Genomic DNA, 18,099 nt, shown 5'->3' with positions numbered 1-18,099 from the left:
ATGGTTGAGAATTTCAAGACAGCAATAGGAGAACATTAAACAAGTACAGAGCCCTCCTGTGGATGGGGTCCTGTGTGGCATCCCAGATCACAGGCCCATAGAGCCAGCCTGGCTCAGGGGAAGGTAGCTAGAATGACAGGGGTCAGAAATTGGAGGGCGTACCAGGCACAGTGGCTCATGTCTGTAATCCCAATACTTTGGGAGGAAAGGAGTTTGCCTGAGGCCAGGAGTTCAAGACCAGCCTGGGCAACATAGTGAGACCCCTTTGTCTCTACAAAAAATTTTAAAAATTAAAAATTACCCAAGCATGATTGCACCACTGCACTCCAGCCTGGGCAACACAGCAAGACTCTCTCTCTTAAATAAATAAATAATAAATAGAAATGGAGGGGAATAATTTTCACTAGAGACCATTTTGAATCACCTTAATTTTTCAGTGGGCATATATATTAATTTTTCAATTATATAATAGAAATGATTTTATAAGAAATAAAATTCCTCATCACCACCATCCCCCCTAAAAAAATATTATCCCTTTCCTTATCCAACAAGAGCCACAATTTTGAGAAATGTGGGTCAGGTAAAGGAAGGTGGGGAAGATGTGGGTAGGACAGGAGTGAGGGGTGGGGAGGAATTTGAACTGGACCACATGTTCACCTTAATATATGCTACCACATTAAGATTGTTTGAAAATACTTCCACACCCACAGGACTTTTGGTTAAGCCTCTGAAGAATGCTAACACAGCCACATAAGTTCGTATAGCCCTCTACTGAATTGAACAGTGTCCCCCATAAATCCATGTCAGCCTGGAACCCCAGAAAGTGACTTTATTTGGGCCGGGCGCAGTGGCTTACACCTGTAATCCCAGCACTTTGGGAGGCCAAGGCAGGTGGATCACCTGAGGTCAGGAGTTCGAGACCAGCCCAGCCAATGTGGTGAAACCTTGTCTCTACTAAAACTATAAAAATTAGCCAGGCATAGTGGCACACGCCTGTCATCTTAGCTACTCAAGAGGCTGAGGCAGGAGAATCACTTGAACCTAGGAGGTGGAGGTTGCAGTGAGCTGATATTGCACTGCTGCACTCCAGCCTGGGAGACAAGAGAGAAACTCCATCTCAAAAAATAAAAGAGGGTTACCTTATTTGGAAATAGGATCTTTGTAGTTGTAATTAGTTAAGATGAGGCCACACTGGATGAGGGCGGGCCCTATTCCCATGACTGCTGTCCTCATGAGAAGGCCATATGAACACAGAGAGACACACTCCATGTGACAATAAGGGCAGAGATCAGAGACACTTCCATAAGCCAAGGAGTGCTAAGAACGGTTGGCAAAAAAGCTTTAGAAGCTAGGAAAGAAGCATGGAACGAATTCTCCCTCAGAGCCTTCAGAAGGAACCAACCCTGCACCCACATCTTGATTTCGAACTTCCAGTCTCCAGATCTGTGAGAGAATAAATTTCTGTTGTTTTAAGCCCCATGTGTGTGGTAGTTTGATACAGCAACCCTAGGAAGCTAATACAAGCCCCCAGCAACTACAAAATTCATCCTTCAAATCAGAGGTCCGCAAACTTTTCTGTACAAGCAGATAGTAAATCTTCTTGGCTTTGTGGGTCATATGGCTTCTGCTGCATCTACTCAAATCTGCCACAGTGCTAAATCAGCCACAGACAATAGGTAAATGAATGAGTGTGGACATTCATTCATAAATTTATAAAACAGACAGTGGCAGTAAACAATTTTTTTAAAAAAAGTAACCTAAAGAACCAGCAGTTCTGTGCAGCAAGAGAAGAGGTCAGATAAGATTCCCACACCTGGCTCCAGCAGTCCCAGGCGCATGGCGCTGAGACATTCCCTCTACTTCACACAGCTCTCATTTCCTCATCTGCAAAATAACCTAGATGGCTTAGATGACCTCTAAGTTAATTTTCAGTTCTCATATTCTGAAGTCCTTTTTTAAAAATATTTCTTTCCAACAACTTGATTTATTAAGTACGACCTATAAACTCTGGGAAAAAAGTGATCTTACGGTGAAATGAACTATCAAATGTATAAAACAAAATTGTTGTTATAACCAAAATGCCCAGAACAGTTTTCAAACTAATTAAAGTTACACAAATTTATCTTGTATCTATAGTAAGACTTTATTTCTACAAATCAATTTTATAAAAGTGAAAACTTGCCGGGCACAGTGGCTCACACCTGTAGTCCCAGCACTTTGGGAGGCCAAGGCAGAAGGATCACTTGAGGCCAGGAGTTCCAGAGCAGCCTGGGCAACATAGGGAGACCCTGTCTCTACAAAAAATTTAAAAATTAGCTGGGTGGAGTACTGCACTCCTGCAGTCCCAGCTACTCAAGAGGCTGAAGTGAGAGGATCGCTTGAGCCCAAGAGAAACAGGCTGCAGTGAGCCATGATTGCACCACTACACTCCAGCCTGGGCAACAGAGAAAACTTACCATGTTCCTGTAAAGATACATGTGTGTGCACACTGAAAGGCTGAACAGAATTCCTAGCTAAGTGTATATATTTTTTGAACATGTGACCTCAATTCTTCAAAATAAAAGAAAGAACCTGAAATAATCCCCAAAACTTCTGAATCATCATGATATTGTTTCTGTCCTTTTCTAAATCTCAAATATTGATTATTCATAATGGATCTACCATCCAGCTATTGGATGGCAGAAATAGATCATGACCTGACAGTTGTGAATAATTTCAAATGCTGACTCAAAATTAATCTGCTTTAGAAAATTTCTAATAAACACGCACACAGCAGGATTTTTAATAGAAGCACATACTCACCCCACAGTACTGCTCCTCATTGAAGATCTGGGGAGGCAAAGGAATCCCATTTTGAGGTTTTTTCTCTCCAGGAACATTCTCTCTCATCCACCTCCTATTGTCTTCATCTCCAGCAATATCTAATTCCTTAAAGTCGATTTTATTCGCTTCCAAAAAACCCACTACTTCTTGCTGTTTCTTCCTAATCTGGTCAAGAGTAGGGAAATATTAGGCTGTTTATGAAAAATATTTTGCTTACATTTACAAAAATTAAATCCTTCCTCTAGTTATACTATACAACACAAATAATTTTGTTAAGTATTCAAACAAAGAAAAAAATAGAATCACACCTCTTTGTTATAAAGCGTCAACCAAATGACTATTTAAATTCTGAAATTTTAGCATCATCAATGCTTAAATTATTATATAATCAGGCTGGGTGCGATGGCTCACACCTGTAATCCCAGCACTCTGGGAGGCCAAGGCAGGTGGATCGCTTGAGGTAAGAGGTTCGACACCAGCTTGACCAACGTGGTGAAATCTTGTCTCTACTAAAAATATAAAAATTAGCCAAGCATGGTAGCACACGCCTGTAATCCCAGCTACTTGCGAGGCTGAGGCAGGAGAATCACTTGAGCCCGGGAGGTGGAGGTTGCAGTGAGCCGAGATCATGCCACTGCAATCCAGCCTGGGTGACAGAGCAAGATTCCATCTCAAAAAAATATAAATAAAGAAAATAATTAATTAATTATTGTATAATCAACTGTTAAAACTAAATTTGGGCTTTAGAAGACTCCATAGGAGTCCTAGGTGATGAACTGAACCTAGCTTAGCACATAAACAAACTGAAAACCTAACTAGAAATTTGCCTTTGTAACCAGACCTGAGCAGACAAGCTTCAGCCAATCACAGGCGGCCAACTGTTCAAACCACTTTCAAATAAGGCAAATACTGAGTTATAACCCAACCTAGCTGTGTGTACTTCACATCCTTTTTCTGAATGTCATTTCCTTTTCTCTGGCGATAAATATAACCTGCACGTGTGGTGGGGCAGAGCTTTGTGAACCATTTTTTGGTCTGGACTGCTGCCAGATTCTGGAATCACAAAAGCCAATTAAGATCTACAAACAGCCAGGCACAGTGGCTCACACCTATAATCCCAGCACTTTAGGAGGCCGAGGTGGACAGATCACCTGAGGTCAGGAGTTCAAGACCAGCCTGACCAACATGGAGAAACCTCATCTCTACTAAAAATACAAAATTAGCCTGGCATGGTGGCGCATGCCTTGTAATCCCAGCTACTCGGGAGACTGAAGCAGGAGAATCGCTTGAACCCAAGAGGCGGAGGTTGTGGTGAGCTGATATTGCGCCACTGCACTCCAGCCTGGGCAACAAGAGCAAAACTCTGTCGCAAAAAAAAAAAAAAAAAAATCTACAATTGAGTTGTAATGTTGTCTTTTAACATGACCTAATTGGAAAAGAGATGCTCTCGTATCTTTTTTGCAGTCTTCAAAATACTTTTAATTTTTTGCAAAGCTTTAACGGCCAAAAAGTAAATCAGAATTGGGAAGACAAGGGATTGGGAAAAGGGAAAGAAGAGAAAAAAGAGGCCAGACAATGTGGCTCACGCCTATAATCCCTGCACTTTGGGAGGTTGAGACAGAAGGATTGCTTGAGCCCAGGAGTTCGAGGTTACAGTGTGCTGATCATGCCACTGCACTCCAGCTTGGGTGACAAAGCAGGACCCTGTCTCTTAAAAATAAAATAAAAATTTTGTTTAAAGAAGAATAGAAGGCCGGGTGCGGTGGCTCATGCCTGTAATCCCAACACTTTGGGAGGCCGAGGTGGGTGGATCACGAGGTCAGGAGTTCAAGACCAGCCTGACCAACATGGTGAAACCCCATCTCTACTAAACATACAAAAATTACCCGGGCGTGGTGGCATGCGCCTGTAATCTCCGCTACTCGGGAGGCTGAGGCAGTAGAATCGCTGGAACCTGGGAGGAGGAGGTTGCAGTAAGCCCTGCACTCTAGCCTGGGCGACAAAGTGAGACTCTGTCTCAAAAAAAATTTTTTAGTTTAATTTTTAAAAAATAAAATAAAATAATAAAATAAAATAAAAAAGATACTTTACTATGAAATTCAAATATCAAGTATACCCACACTAAAATGCGTTTCATTCAGTTATGAAAGTAACAGTATTAGTCACATTGAACTAAAAGTAGCTTTAGAAATATTACAGGAGATTAAAAAGCTCACATAGAGATTATTGGAGGGGAAGGGTACAAGCAGGGACTGGAAAAAGCTGGAGGATGTTTCTCCTAGCACATAAAAAAGCCACACAGCAAAACAACCCTTTTCTCCCACAGGTTCCTCCTTTCCTACTCGCACCCGGCTCCTCTCTGAGTTCAGTGCAGCCACACCTAAGGGAACATGGTTGAATGTCCTTTCTCTACCTGTGTAACATGTAATGACTGTATCTGCCAGTAGCCATTTCTTACCAGCGTGGCCATCCCTCAAACTTAGAACTCCTTCCCCATAAACAATTACAAAAGCAATTACAATTTTCTCTCTTCAAAGAATTCACTCCTGAAAATGTAGGATGCCATCTTTTATAAACACTGGCAAATAAGTTACAGCAGACTCTGTGGACCCCATTTTAATAACCACAGAGAGAAACTTACAGAAAGTGTAATCAGGCCAGGTGCAGTGGCTCACACCTGTAATCCCAGCACTTTGGGAGGCTGAAAGTGGAAGAATCACTTGAGCCCAGGAGGTCAAGACCAGCCTGGGCAAACAAATTTTTGTCGAGATAGGGCCTCTACAAAAAGTTTTTGTAGAGACCACATCTCTACAAAAAATTTAAAAATTAGACAGGAGTGGTGGTGCATGCCTGTAGTCCCAGCTACTCAAGAGGTGGGAAGATCATTTGAGCCTCGGAGGTGGAGGCTGCAATGAGCTATGATCACATCACTGCACTCCAGCCTTGGCAATAGAACAAGACCCTGTCAGAAAGAAAAAGAAAGAAAGAAAAAAAAAAGGCCCAGGCGTGGCGGTTCATGCCTGTAATCTCAGCACTTTGGGAGGCCGAAGTGGACGGATCACAAAGTGAAGAGATCGAGACTATCCTGGCCAACATGGTGAGACCCTGTCTCTACTAAAAATACAAAAATTAGCTGGGCATGGTGGCGCACACCTGTAGTCCAAGCTACTTGGGAGGCTGACGCAGGAGAATTGCTTGAATCCGGGAGGCGGAGGTTGCAGTGAGCAGATATCGTGCCACTGAACTCCAGCTTGGCGACAGAGTGAGACTCCGTCTCAAAAAAAAAAAAAAAGAAAAAGAAAAAAGGAGGAAGGAAGGAAGGAAGGCAGAGAGAGAGGGAGGGAGGGAAGGAGGAGAAAGAAAAGGTAATAAAACAAATAATCAATCAACAGTTATTTATTGACTCTCTACTTTGCACAAGACATTGTGCCAAGTCCTTCATGTGAATAGATTCTTAAACTGCTTGTTTGGGTGAAAAAAAAAGTACAGAACTAATTGGTACAATATAGATATAGAATACACTCAGGATAATGAGGCAAAAGTATGGCCATTTATTAAGAGTAAGATTAAAACTTGGCCGGATACGGTGGCTCAGGCCTGTAATCCTAGAACTTTAGGAAGCTAAGGCAGGCAGATCATCTGAGACCAGGAGTTCGAGACCAGCCTGGCCAACATGGTGAAACCTCGTCTCTACTAAAAATACAAAAATGAGGCAGGCGTGGTGGCGCATGTCTGTAATCCCAGCTACTTGGGAGGCTGAAGCGGGGGGATCACTTGAACCCCAGAGGCGGAGGTTGCAGTGAGCCCAGATCACGCCACTGCACTCCAGCCTGGGTGACAGAGTAAGACTCTGTCTCAAAAAAAAAAAAAAAAAAAAAAAAAAAAAAAAGTGAGATTTAGGCCAGGCACAGTGGATCATGCCTGTAATCCCAGCATCTTGGGAGGCCGAGGTAGGTGGATCACCTGAGGTCAGGAGTTTGAAACCAGCCTGACCAACATGGCAAAACCTTGTCTCTACTAAAAATACAAAAATTAGCTGGGTGTGGTGGCACACATCTGTAATCCCAGCTACTCAAGAGGCTGAGGCAGGAGAATCACTTGAATCCAGGAGGCAGAGGTTGCAGTGAGCCAATATTGCACCACTGTACTCCAGCCTGGGCGACAGAGCAAGACTCCATCTCAAATTTAAAAAAATAAATAAATAATAAATAAATAAATAAACTTTAAATATTTTCTTTGACATGACAATATTTAATATCTCAATTTTTTTAAAGTCTTCTGAATAGAATATCATCTCATATAGAAACAACTCACAAAAATGTTTTACAGAGCACAAGAGCCCCTTGTCATTTTCATGTGCCTTGTTTACAAGGACTACACTTTGAGGGTTTCAAACAAATGCTGTAAAAGGTACATGCCTGTCCCAAATCTAATATCTGGATGCAAACCCTCTTTTAACTAAACTCAACTTCTTTCTTAGAGACATGTAAACCAAAATATCTATTTTATTCACTTTTGCCAAATTTAATGACTCATGTATAGGGTGTTAGGGTGTTTGTTTGGGGTTTTTGTTTCTTGTTTTTTTTTTGTTTTTTGTTTTGACACAGGGTCTCCGTCTGTTGCCCAGGCTGGAGCGCAGTGGCACGATCTTGGCTCACTGCAGCCAATCTCCCCAGGGTCAAGTGATTCTCCCACCTCAGCCTCCCGAATAGCTGGGACTACGGACGCACACCACCATGTCTGGCTAATTTTTGGTAGAGATGGAGTTTCACCATATTGCCCAGGCTGGTCTCAAAATCGTGGGCTCAAGTGATCCACCTGCCTAGGCCTCCTAAAGTGCTGGGATTACAAGCAAGACCTACAGTGCCCGGCTGGGTGTTTCATAATATAAGGAAAGGTAAGACAAATCTGGATACTTAAGCCCTAGAACCAAATCACCTCCAAGACCAAATTATATAACTATATAATATATAATAATCTCATATATAGTAAGATTTATATATAACTATATAATATATAATAATCATATATATAAGATTTATATATATAACTATGTAATATATAATAATCTTATATATAATAAGATTTATATATATAACTATATAATACATAATAATCTTATATATAATATTTATATATAACTATATAATATATAATCTTATATATAATAAGATTTATATATAACTATATAATATGTAATAATCTTATATATAAGATTTATATATAACTATATAATATACAATAATCTTATATATAATAAGATTTACATATGTAACTATATAATATATAATAGTCTTATATATAATAAGATTTATATATAACTATATTATAATAATCTTATATATAACAAGATTTATATATGTAACTATATTATAATAATCTTATATATAAGACTTTTATATATAACTATATAATATCTAATAATCATATATAAGATTTTTATATTTAACTATATATATGATTTTTATATGATTTATATAATATAATGTAATATAACTTATACAATATACATAATTTATATGATTTATATATAATTTGGTCTTGATGGTGATTTGATTATATATGGTATATAAAGTATATAATAGAAATTAATATCAAGTAATTCTTAATTTTTTAAAATTTTATATTTACTATGTTAATTTTTAAAACAAAATTGACATAAAGTCAATATATATTATAAAATTTTATATAAATAAGTATAGAAATCACATATAAACTTATATAAATGGTAATCACACATTTAATTTAATTAACACTTATACCATCAATATAAAAAAGACAATGGAACTAAAAACATTAGATCAATAAATTAAAGGCTCTGTTTGCCACAACACAACACTTACTGAATCTGTAAGACTCAGGCCAACAAAGGTATTGCAGTTTGGGGCAAGCATGGACAAATAAATATAGACAGAAAGGTGCGGAATGATGGAATTTCTCTTAAACTTCTGGCATATGGACTCTGGTAATTCCCCAGGATCAGGCCTATGAGAACCAAAGGAGGAGGTGCATGCTCCCCACCAAGGTGCCCTCCTCCCACAGCTGTGCTGTGGATGCCTGGCACATAGATCTGCCCCCCCGCATAGAAACTGCTCCAAATTCCACAGCTTCACGGCTGAATTTTCAACGTTACAAAATCCCATCAGACCTGATGACAGGTTGTTGGACTAAATCATCATTTTAATTAATCACATTCTCTACACATCTTTTCCAACCTGTCCATAACTATTCATGCCATTTTATAAAGCACTTATTCCCTTACATCTTTTCAGAGATGACTTTGCTATTTCAAAGAGTAGAGATGCCTTCATTTTAGGCAATTTTACTTTTAATTAACTACTCAGAAGGCAACTCCTTATTCGGTCCAAACCCCTGTCTGCTCTTTCTCCAAAGCCTTCTGAGATACCCTCTTGGGAGCACAAATCAGCCTGGGAGGCAGCTGGCCCAGGTCCAAGCCACCTCACCAACATTATTTCCACTCTATCAACCATGCCTCAGGGCTTGATGTGGGATGGGAAAAAAGTTATATTTTATTCCACAATTTTGGAATAGGTGAAAAACATTTCCAAAAGTCTTGACTTATGTTTCTTCTATTAGAAAGGTAAAAAGAGATGGAGACAATGGGAGGGGAAGACCATGCTTACGATTAAGCCTCACAAGACAGGCAATTGCATCCAGGTCCATTGCCGGACTGTTGGACGCATGGCATTGCGTTAAGTGCCATTTCTCAGCCCTCATCCCCAAAAAAGGAGAAAAAGAAGAAGACAAATGAAATCTGTTTGCTCCCTGTAATCCCCCAAACACCAGTCATTTAAACAGAGCCCAGTGCATTGCTCATCAGGCTATTCAGGGCACTTGAGTTCTGCCTGGGCTGGGAGCCTGCAGAAAAGGGTCTTAGGATCCAGGCCAGAGGAGGGAAGAGGGGAGTGAGCACATGAGCTAACCTGGCCGGCACTGTCGTCTTCCTGCACCCCTATGCCCTGGCTCTAGCATGGGGCCCCTGTCCTCCAAAATCCTCCCCCTTGCAGGGTCCCTGATCAAGGAGCTCCTGTGGGCCTGCAAAGTGCAGCTCCTCACAGCGCCTGCTGAGCTGACTCCCAGGGACACAGCATCAGCTCTTGGAAGAGTCCTTCTCTTTATGGCCCAGAGGGAGGGGTGTGCCTAGCACCCCATCAGTTCCCATCACGGACACACTCCTACTCTTCACCTCTCCCCCTTTGCCCCTTCTCCACCCTCCAGGGTGCCATGGCCCATGCTGGCCCCCCAGGCTGCACTGTCTGTCCTGAGTAGTGGCTCTACAGGATCTGGGGGTATTTGGGGTGTCATTGTTTGGAGCCTCGGGGACCTCAGTGAAGACTCAGAGAGCTCCGTTTTCCTATCCTGTTACATTTACTTATAAGAAAGGATTGTTCTCTGTCCTAAAGTCACCCAGACACTGTTAGCTACTAGACCGTGTCGGAGTGATCTGACAGCAGCGCCTCTTATTGACACTCACTTGGCACCTCTCGTTTATTGTCTTGTACAGTTAGGAGACTTTCCAACTGAGATCACCGTACTGTAGTATAAAGCACACTGGATTCGAGCCAGAGACGACCTGTGTTTCCATCCTAGCTTGAAAGGCTGCTTTCTGAGCAAGGGCTCTGATCTCCAATTTCTTCATCTGCAAACTGGATGTAACAATGTCTTCCTCACGGGGTTTTGGTGGGAACTGAAGAAGATGATGCATGGAAAAGTATTTTGTACCTTAGGCTGAAAACCTGCACTGTCACAGCACACCACCATCCCAGTGCACTGTCACACGGGCTATCTAGGTAGGTATTTGGATGGCTATTTTATAACAATGCTGAGGCTCCAATAAATGAATGAATTTTTCAAGAATGACACTCAACGATCTAATTCAAGAGTCATATTTTTCCCATGATATTTACATTGTCAATCAAGATGGAGAAAGGACTGAGAAGCCCAAGAGCCACTATGAGGGTCTGTCCTTAAAGATCGGTTCCCGGGGCTGTGCATCTTGGAGACAGCAGGGACTGTCCTCTCTCCCTTTGTCCCCCCTGCCCCACTGTGGCCTTCTGAAAGAGAGGAGGGTCCTAGAAGAAGTCACGTGCCCTCTCCTGCTCCCCAGGGTCTCTTAACCCAAATCCGTCCAGAACGTGGTAAAATGTGCCACAGCTCTTTGAAGTCAACTATTAAAATTGAGATGCAGCCACAGCTGCATGTATTTAATTCCTCATAAGGAGATTACAATTTGCTTTTCCTTTCTCATTTATTTCATTCAACCAACAGAAGTCAGAATGCCCTTACTGATGGGGTGTCAGGCAAGAATCTATTTTTTAAATGTACAGGCTGAAGAAATAAGTAGGAAAGGCTTGGCAGACTGACTGCCACACAGTAGCATGGGCACAAGAAGCCACTCTGGGGTTTTCCTGCCAAGAAGCTTTTGAGTGAAATTTCTCTACCCATGAAAAATCATTAGCACTGACGCCGTGGGGATAATCAATTCTCATTCTTATGGCTAAGGCAGAAATTCTCCCATGATGTGGTTCTGGAAAGTTCTTCTCACACATACTGATCATAGACCCCGATCTACTAAATAATATTAGCTAATAATTATAGTAACTAATAATTATAACTGAAATCCTAATTAATATTCATTAACAGTAACTAATAAATAACAATTATAGTAGCAACTAATACTAACTAATAGTAGCTAGTAAGTATGAATAACATTCACTAATCATTAGAACATTTCTTGAGTGCTGATAAACACTTGACACCATGCAGGGCACCCACGCACATCATTTCATCAGTCTTCATGACAACACTATGAGGTAGGCACTATTCTTATCCTCATTTTACAGACAAGGAAATTGAGGCTTAACAAGGTGAAATAACTTTCCCAAGGTCATACAGTTACAAGTGGCACTGAAACATTTGCTTAGGGAACCAAAACTAACTTGGCTTTTCCAAGACTCTGGGATGAACGTTGCCTCTCCAGGTCATCCGAAGCTAACTAAATTATGGGCCCAAACTTCAAGAACACAGGACAACAAATAAACCTTAAAATCCATTAACTTATTGATTGTCTTCTGAAGAATATGTAGACCAGGTCTACAGACTATATAGAGGACTGGCAGGTAAGAGGTAAAGTTTTCAGCAATGAGCATCAACAACATATTTAGAGCCCACCAAAACCATTTTCCCCCCCAAAAAATATTTTTTATCCAATAGTCAAAAAATTTACTCCTTCTAGATCAACTGAAAGTTTCAGCAGTCATCAATAGCCACAAAAGATTTTGCAGAGTTTCACATTTGGAGTGTGTTCTCATCTTTTTCGGCTAATTTGTTCTAGAGATCACTAAAACAATCGCTGCTCAGTTGTGCTTAGCAGAAGGGACAGCCAAGCTATTTTCTCCTGCTTTCTTCTCACCCTCTCTGGAAACCTCATGAATTTTCGGGGCTGGGAGTGGTGGCACTCAGCGGCTGCCTTTGGGGCTGTCACCCCAGCCAATGGCTTACTCTGGGTACCGTCTCTGGCAGAGTGGCTGCTGAAATCCCAGGCGAAACCTGAGATCCTCCAGAAACTAGATATAAAAGGAAACAGCCGCCTTGCTGGTCTCTAACTCTTGGGTTTAGTAAAACTGTTTTTTCTCTCCACAGCCTTCCTAACTGCTGCTAAAATGCTGGTCGAAATATCAGTCCAAGACAGACAGACACACTATATAGGTTCAAGCCTAAAATCAAAGTCTGACCCATTTCCAAAGAGAAATGCGTCACTTCATCACCCCTATTTCTTATGGCAGGTCCAGCCTGCACAGAATGAAGGCCAGAATTGAAGAGGTGGATGGTCTCAAGAAAATTAGACAAAGCACTGTTATGAAGGTCGGCTTTCAGCTCTTATTTTGGGGCCGTCCGAATGCCTGGAGTGTTTATAACTGTGGCCTGAGAGACGTCTGCTCTGGTCACTGTGACATCACTTTCCTCAAACAATGTATTACACATGCTAACTTTACACTTTCAGTATGGTTACATCATTACATGGCATATACAACTGATTATACCCCGGAGTCATTTTAGCAATCTGGTTCATCATCCCCTCCAAACAGTGTTACACAAAGTATCATTTATTTACAATTTTAAATTAGTTTAAGCCTTGCAGAATGAATGGCAGAAACACACACAAAAAAGTCCCTACTTCTATGATATTCACAAGGCAACACAACACGAATCATATGTTAAAAATTCTAGCGTCAAGCACGCCTCCTTACTTGAATCCCTTTTCACACCCAACCATCCAGATTACACCCTTTCCATGCTTTTTCAACACTATGAAATCAAATGCAGAAAGCAAAGGGCGCACATACTTATTGCAGAGCCACAGCTGACTACACGCAAAAAAGAAACTGAAGGCCAACGTTGGCCATATTTCCAACTCTAAGTTATTCAGAAAAGAGTATAGGAAGAAAGAGTCCACCAGACACCTACCGCTATGGACCCAGAAGATGTAGCAACAAACACTTTGATAACCATTTTGATAGTTGGAAAGAGGACTCCCCCCAACACACCCCTGTTAGGGAATGCGCCGCTAGACAAATCCTGACAGTGACACAGGCAAGCAAGTGCCAGGTCGGGGCTGGCGGCAGCCCAGGGCTCCACTGGGCTCCAGCACTCCCGCTCCAACTTAAGAGGCTCTTGTCTCTCCAAGGAGCAGCAGAGGCATCTTGGGCTACCCCCTCCATTGGCTCAGGAATATTTTGGGATCTGTCAGGAAAATATTTGATTGGTTGATAAAAGCAGCCACTGGACCCTTTCCCTATCACTTTAAACGCCCGACAACAGTCCCTAAAAGGCCAGGCTGTGCTGTGCACCAATCGGAGACCTGTGCAGAGATGCCTTGGGGCAAAGGGAGGTGGGGCCCCGGTAACAGAGCAGCAGGAGGCGAAAGAAGTGAGGGAGGAGCTCTTGGGAGTTGGAAAAGCCCAGAAAACACCACCTCAGTCTAGGAGGAGGCTGGGTTTACAGGGCTTTTGGCAAACAAATAAACTGGAAGGGTCAGAATAGCCACAGAGGCCTTTAAGTAAAGAGCAACTTTGTTTTTTTTTCCTGGCAGGTTAAAAAAATTTTTTTCAGTAAACTGTCATACAACAGAAATTCCTTTAAGAGTGGCTGTTTCCAGTGTGCTCTTTCCCACCTGTTTCTCCTAAAGAACAGAAACTGACCAGCCATGGGCCATCTAAAGTTTCACTGACATCCAGGGAGGCAGGGAAATAGCCCCTGGCTTGTCAATACTCATGACTGCAACCAGCTAATTGTCTATTTTATTTACTTGTCTCTGACTTGAAGTTTATTAACTATTTTAAAGTCCTTGGGAAAAAAAAACCTAAATAATCTGTTTATAATAGGCTTTTTGTTTATATAGGTATTTTGTGTTTATTTATATATATTTGTGTTTATACATTTTAATGTTTATATAGGTACTTTGAAATGTGTTAAAAGTTAGAGAAGGGCCGGGGCAGTGTCCCACACCTGTAATCCCAACACCTTGGGAGGTCAAGGCAGGAGGACTGCGTGAGCCCAGAAGTTCAAGACCAGTCTGGGTAACATAGTGAGGTACGACTTTACCAACAACAATAACAAAAAAAAAAAAAAACAGCCAGGCATGTTGGCAGGCGCCTGTATCTGTATTTCCAGCGACCTGGAAGGCTGAGGTGGAAGGATCCCTTGAGCCCTTTAGCCAGGAGTTTGAGGCTGCAGTGAGCTATGATCGCACCCACGGCACTCCAGTCTGGGTGACAGAACAAGATCTCATCTCTAAAACAAAACCAAATCAAACAAACAAACAAATTAAATTAAAGGAATACAAAATCTAGCAAAGAAGCCCGAATGCCAGCTACCCAAATTCTTCTGATAAGATTTCAAAATCAAGATCAAGGGCATTAGGGACAAAGGGCTAGGTTTTCAAGAAGCATTTGGGGGATATTTAGCTCTCTTAGATAACTGAGTCTCTCACTGTCTCTCTGTCTGTTCTCCGGCTCCCTTTTTAAAATCCCCTGCTGCTCATCATGGATTGCGTGGCACCGACGTTCTGGAGCAGAGAGGAATCTCGAGGCTTCTGTACTCCCTCTTCACCTGAGTCCCAGAGCCCCAGAGGCATGTTTCCCACCCCCTCAGGTAGGTGCCTGCAACGAGAAAAGACATCCCAGTCCCTGGAATATCCCAGTTTCCGGAATATCGCTTAAATGCCTCTACATCACAATGAATGATTGAGGTGACTACCAACATTTAACTTTTGGCTTCAACATGCAAAGTTAGCTGCTCCAAAAATAAGGTCCTTGATAAAGATGATTAATGGTTCCCCAAATTTAAGTCAGTAGAATTATAAATTTTATTTTAAAGCACACCAAGCATTACAGATCAGTTTAATTTTTCTTTTCTGCATTTTCAAAATTTCTACAGTATGTATTATTTTTTCATATAATTATATATTTTCACACCTTAAAGTCTGCCACATAAGCATGCCATATTTCTCCAAATATTCTTGAAGAAAGTGGGGGCGTATTTTCTAATGACTTTGTAAGTTAGTAACATAAACTATAGCTGGATTCTCATGTGCTCTAGAGAATACGCATCTCTTGATTATATCAGGTGAAAACTGCCCTCAATAATGACACCTCCTCCATCTGCAAACCATGGGGAGAAACTAATTTCCTACTCAAATAACAGCTAACAACTTGTAGGTGTTGTCCATGTGCCAGATCTGCTCTAGGTGCTTTGCATAAGCCACTTCCTTAACCTGTATAAGAACCCTAAAACTGTGTTCCATTATTATGCCCACTCACCATGAGGACATAGAACTAGAGATGACGGGAATAGGAAATGGCATATCCAAGCCTTCAGCCCCACCCATTCCTCTCCACACCACATGAGAAGCTCCTGAGATGCTACCCTCAAATTCCTAGTGCTCCCTTTTCACTATGAATTTTTTTAAGTTTATTCTTTTCAAAATGACCATAAAAATGTACAAATTAAAAATGTGAAAACTCCAGCTGAAAGATTCCTTCTAATGTATTATTACACTAATGACACAAACAAGCTTCAACATAATTAACAGGAATACCGAACATTCCAAATGCATCTTAAAATAAAGCTCAATGAACCCCTGACTTACAAAATCCACTTCAGAAAGAAGGTGTATAATTTAGTGAAGATGCAGGCAGCCAACCATTCAGCATCTCCAGTGCTTGCTGTTTACGTCTGTTCACAAAGACCAGGAGATCCACGGAGGAAGGAAAGGAGATTTTATTTTTAGGGGGAGATACAACCTGCAGATTGGGGAATGCAGCTTACAGGAAAAACCAAAAATGCACATGCTGCAGAAGGGAGGAAGGAGCTGGTACCTGTGTCTTAACAGAGTCAGCCTTACATACATACCAAGCAAGGTTGCAGAGGATCTACTAATATTTATGAGGAAATTCAGGCATGTGTGCAGTGGGTAAACATATATGTATCATACATTCCATGTTCACTTTGGGGTGGAGTTCTAGCATTAAAATGAGATGGAATTTGGCTCTTTATAACAACAGGTGAACTATAGGGCACAAAGACATTTTATGCGCAATTTCTATAAGCTGGCCAAAATTGGCTGGAGGTCTGCAGCTGTTTATCAATAAAGAATGTTTATAAGACCAGTCCTTTGTCCAACTGGAGTTGTAGTAGGTCCGCAAGGCGTTTGGGGGTGGGGGCATGTACTGAGGGAGGCAATGTTTCCATTGGCTGGCATCAGGCAGTCTATCGAGGTCAGTTGGAAATTTTCCAGCTGAAGTTGTGTTGGCTATGCTTTTTTGAAGCTGGTTTCTGCTTACTTAATAGCAGTTAATAATGCAAAAATACATAACTAACCCCTCATCCTTCTGGCTGTGACATTCTGGGGGTTTTGTTTTGTTTTTGTTTGTTTGTTTTTTGTTTCTGTCACCAGGCTGGAGTACAGTGGGTTGATCTCAGCTCACTGCAACCTCCACCTCCCAGATTCAAGTGATTCTCCTGCCTCAGCCTCCCGAGTAGGACATTCTGTTTTTGATGCATCTCATTTTAGGAAACAGGAGTTCATTTTGTCCGTCTGTTGGAGTATATTTTAACAAGTCAAATAACATCACTTTTTGACTTGACTAATTTTGATTTAAAGACATGAGGTACTGGGCTATAAACTTCATAGAGACCCCCAGATGATCTCATGATAAATGATACCAGATGATATGTTTTGATTTACATAACTTTACAGATAACTTAAAATGACAAATAAAGACACGTGTTTATTATGTAGAATTATGGAAATGATTACCATAATAACTGTAGTGGGTTGAATATTGTTCACCAAAGTTCATGTTCATCCAAACCTCAGCATGTAACCTTATTTGGAAATAGAGTCTTTACAGATGTAATCAGTTGGGGGGGGTCTTGTGATTAAATCGTCCTGAATTTAGGGTGGGCCCTAAGTCCAATGACCGGTTGTCCTTATAAGAAGACAAGACAGGGAGACACAGAGAAGAACACCGTGTGAAGATGGAAGCAGAAATTGGAGTGGTGCTGCCACAAGCCAAGGAATAGCAGGAGCCCCCAGAAGCTGGAAGACTCAAAAAATTCTCCCTAAGAGCCTTCAGAGGAAACATGGACTTTCAGACAACTTGGTTTCATACTTCTGACCTCCAGAAATGTGAGAAGATAAAGTTCTATTGTTCTAAGCCCCTAAATTCATGGTAATCTGTTACAGCATCCCTAGGAACCTAAGAACCTAATATAGAGAAACAAAAGCTATGCTTATTATGTGGCATGATGGAGATGGCCACCAGAATAGTGAAAGGTCATGGCTCTTCTCCTTCCATTGTATACATAGAAAAGAACACCCCTTCAAAAGCAAAAGCAAAGAGCGGGCACGGTGGCTTATGCCTGAAATCCCAACATTTTGGGAGGCCGAGGCGGGCAGATCACTTGAGGTCAGGAGTTCAAGGCCAGCCTGGCCAACATCGCAAAACCCCATCTCTACTAAAAATACAAAAAGAATTAGCCAAGTGTTGTGACTCACACCTGTAATCCCAGCTACTCAGGAGGCTGAGGCTGATGCAGGAGAATCACCTGAACCCAGGAAGCGGAGGTTGTGGTGAGCTGGGATGGCGCCACCGCACTCCAGCCTGAGCGACAGAGTGATACGTCTCAAAAAAAAAAGCAAAAGCAAAGAAAGATTCAAGGGCAGATTTGCAGAGTGACTTATCATGTCTA

At 41.4% G+C, this 18,099-nt stretch overlaps 1 protein-coding gene across 1 annotated transcript in view; it reads right to left on the bottom strand.

Annotated features, from left to right (window-relative positions):
* Nucleotides 1-13,561, bottom strand: part of SH3BGR (SH3 domain binding glutamate rich protein) — a 66,117-nt gene extending 52,556 nt beyond the window's left edge. Inside the window, 3 exon segments of the mRNA XM_024239393.3 lie at nucleotides 2,803-2,988; nucleotides 13,312-13,518; nucleotides 13,520-13,561. Of these exon segments, the coding sequence (XP_024095161.1) occupies nucleotides 2,803-2,988; nucleotides 13,312-13,518; nucleotides 13,520-13,546 (420 nt within the window). The 5' untranslated portion in view covers nucleotides 13,547-13,561.
* Between the last annotated feature and the right edge of the window lie 4,538 nt (nucleotides 13,562-18,099).

The sequence above is a fragment of the Pongo abelii genome, chromosome 22 (assembly GCF_028885655.2).
Source record: "Pongo abelii isolate AG06213 chromosome 22, NHGRI_mPonAbe1-v2.0_pri, whole genome shotgun sequence".
Classification (NCBI taxonomy): Eukaryota; Metazoa; Chordata; class Mammalia; order Primates; family Hominidae; genus Pongo; species Pongo abelii.
The sequence above is the reverse complement of the archived record's forward strand: the minus strand, read 5'-3'. Positions and strand labels throughout refer to the sequence as shown.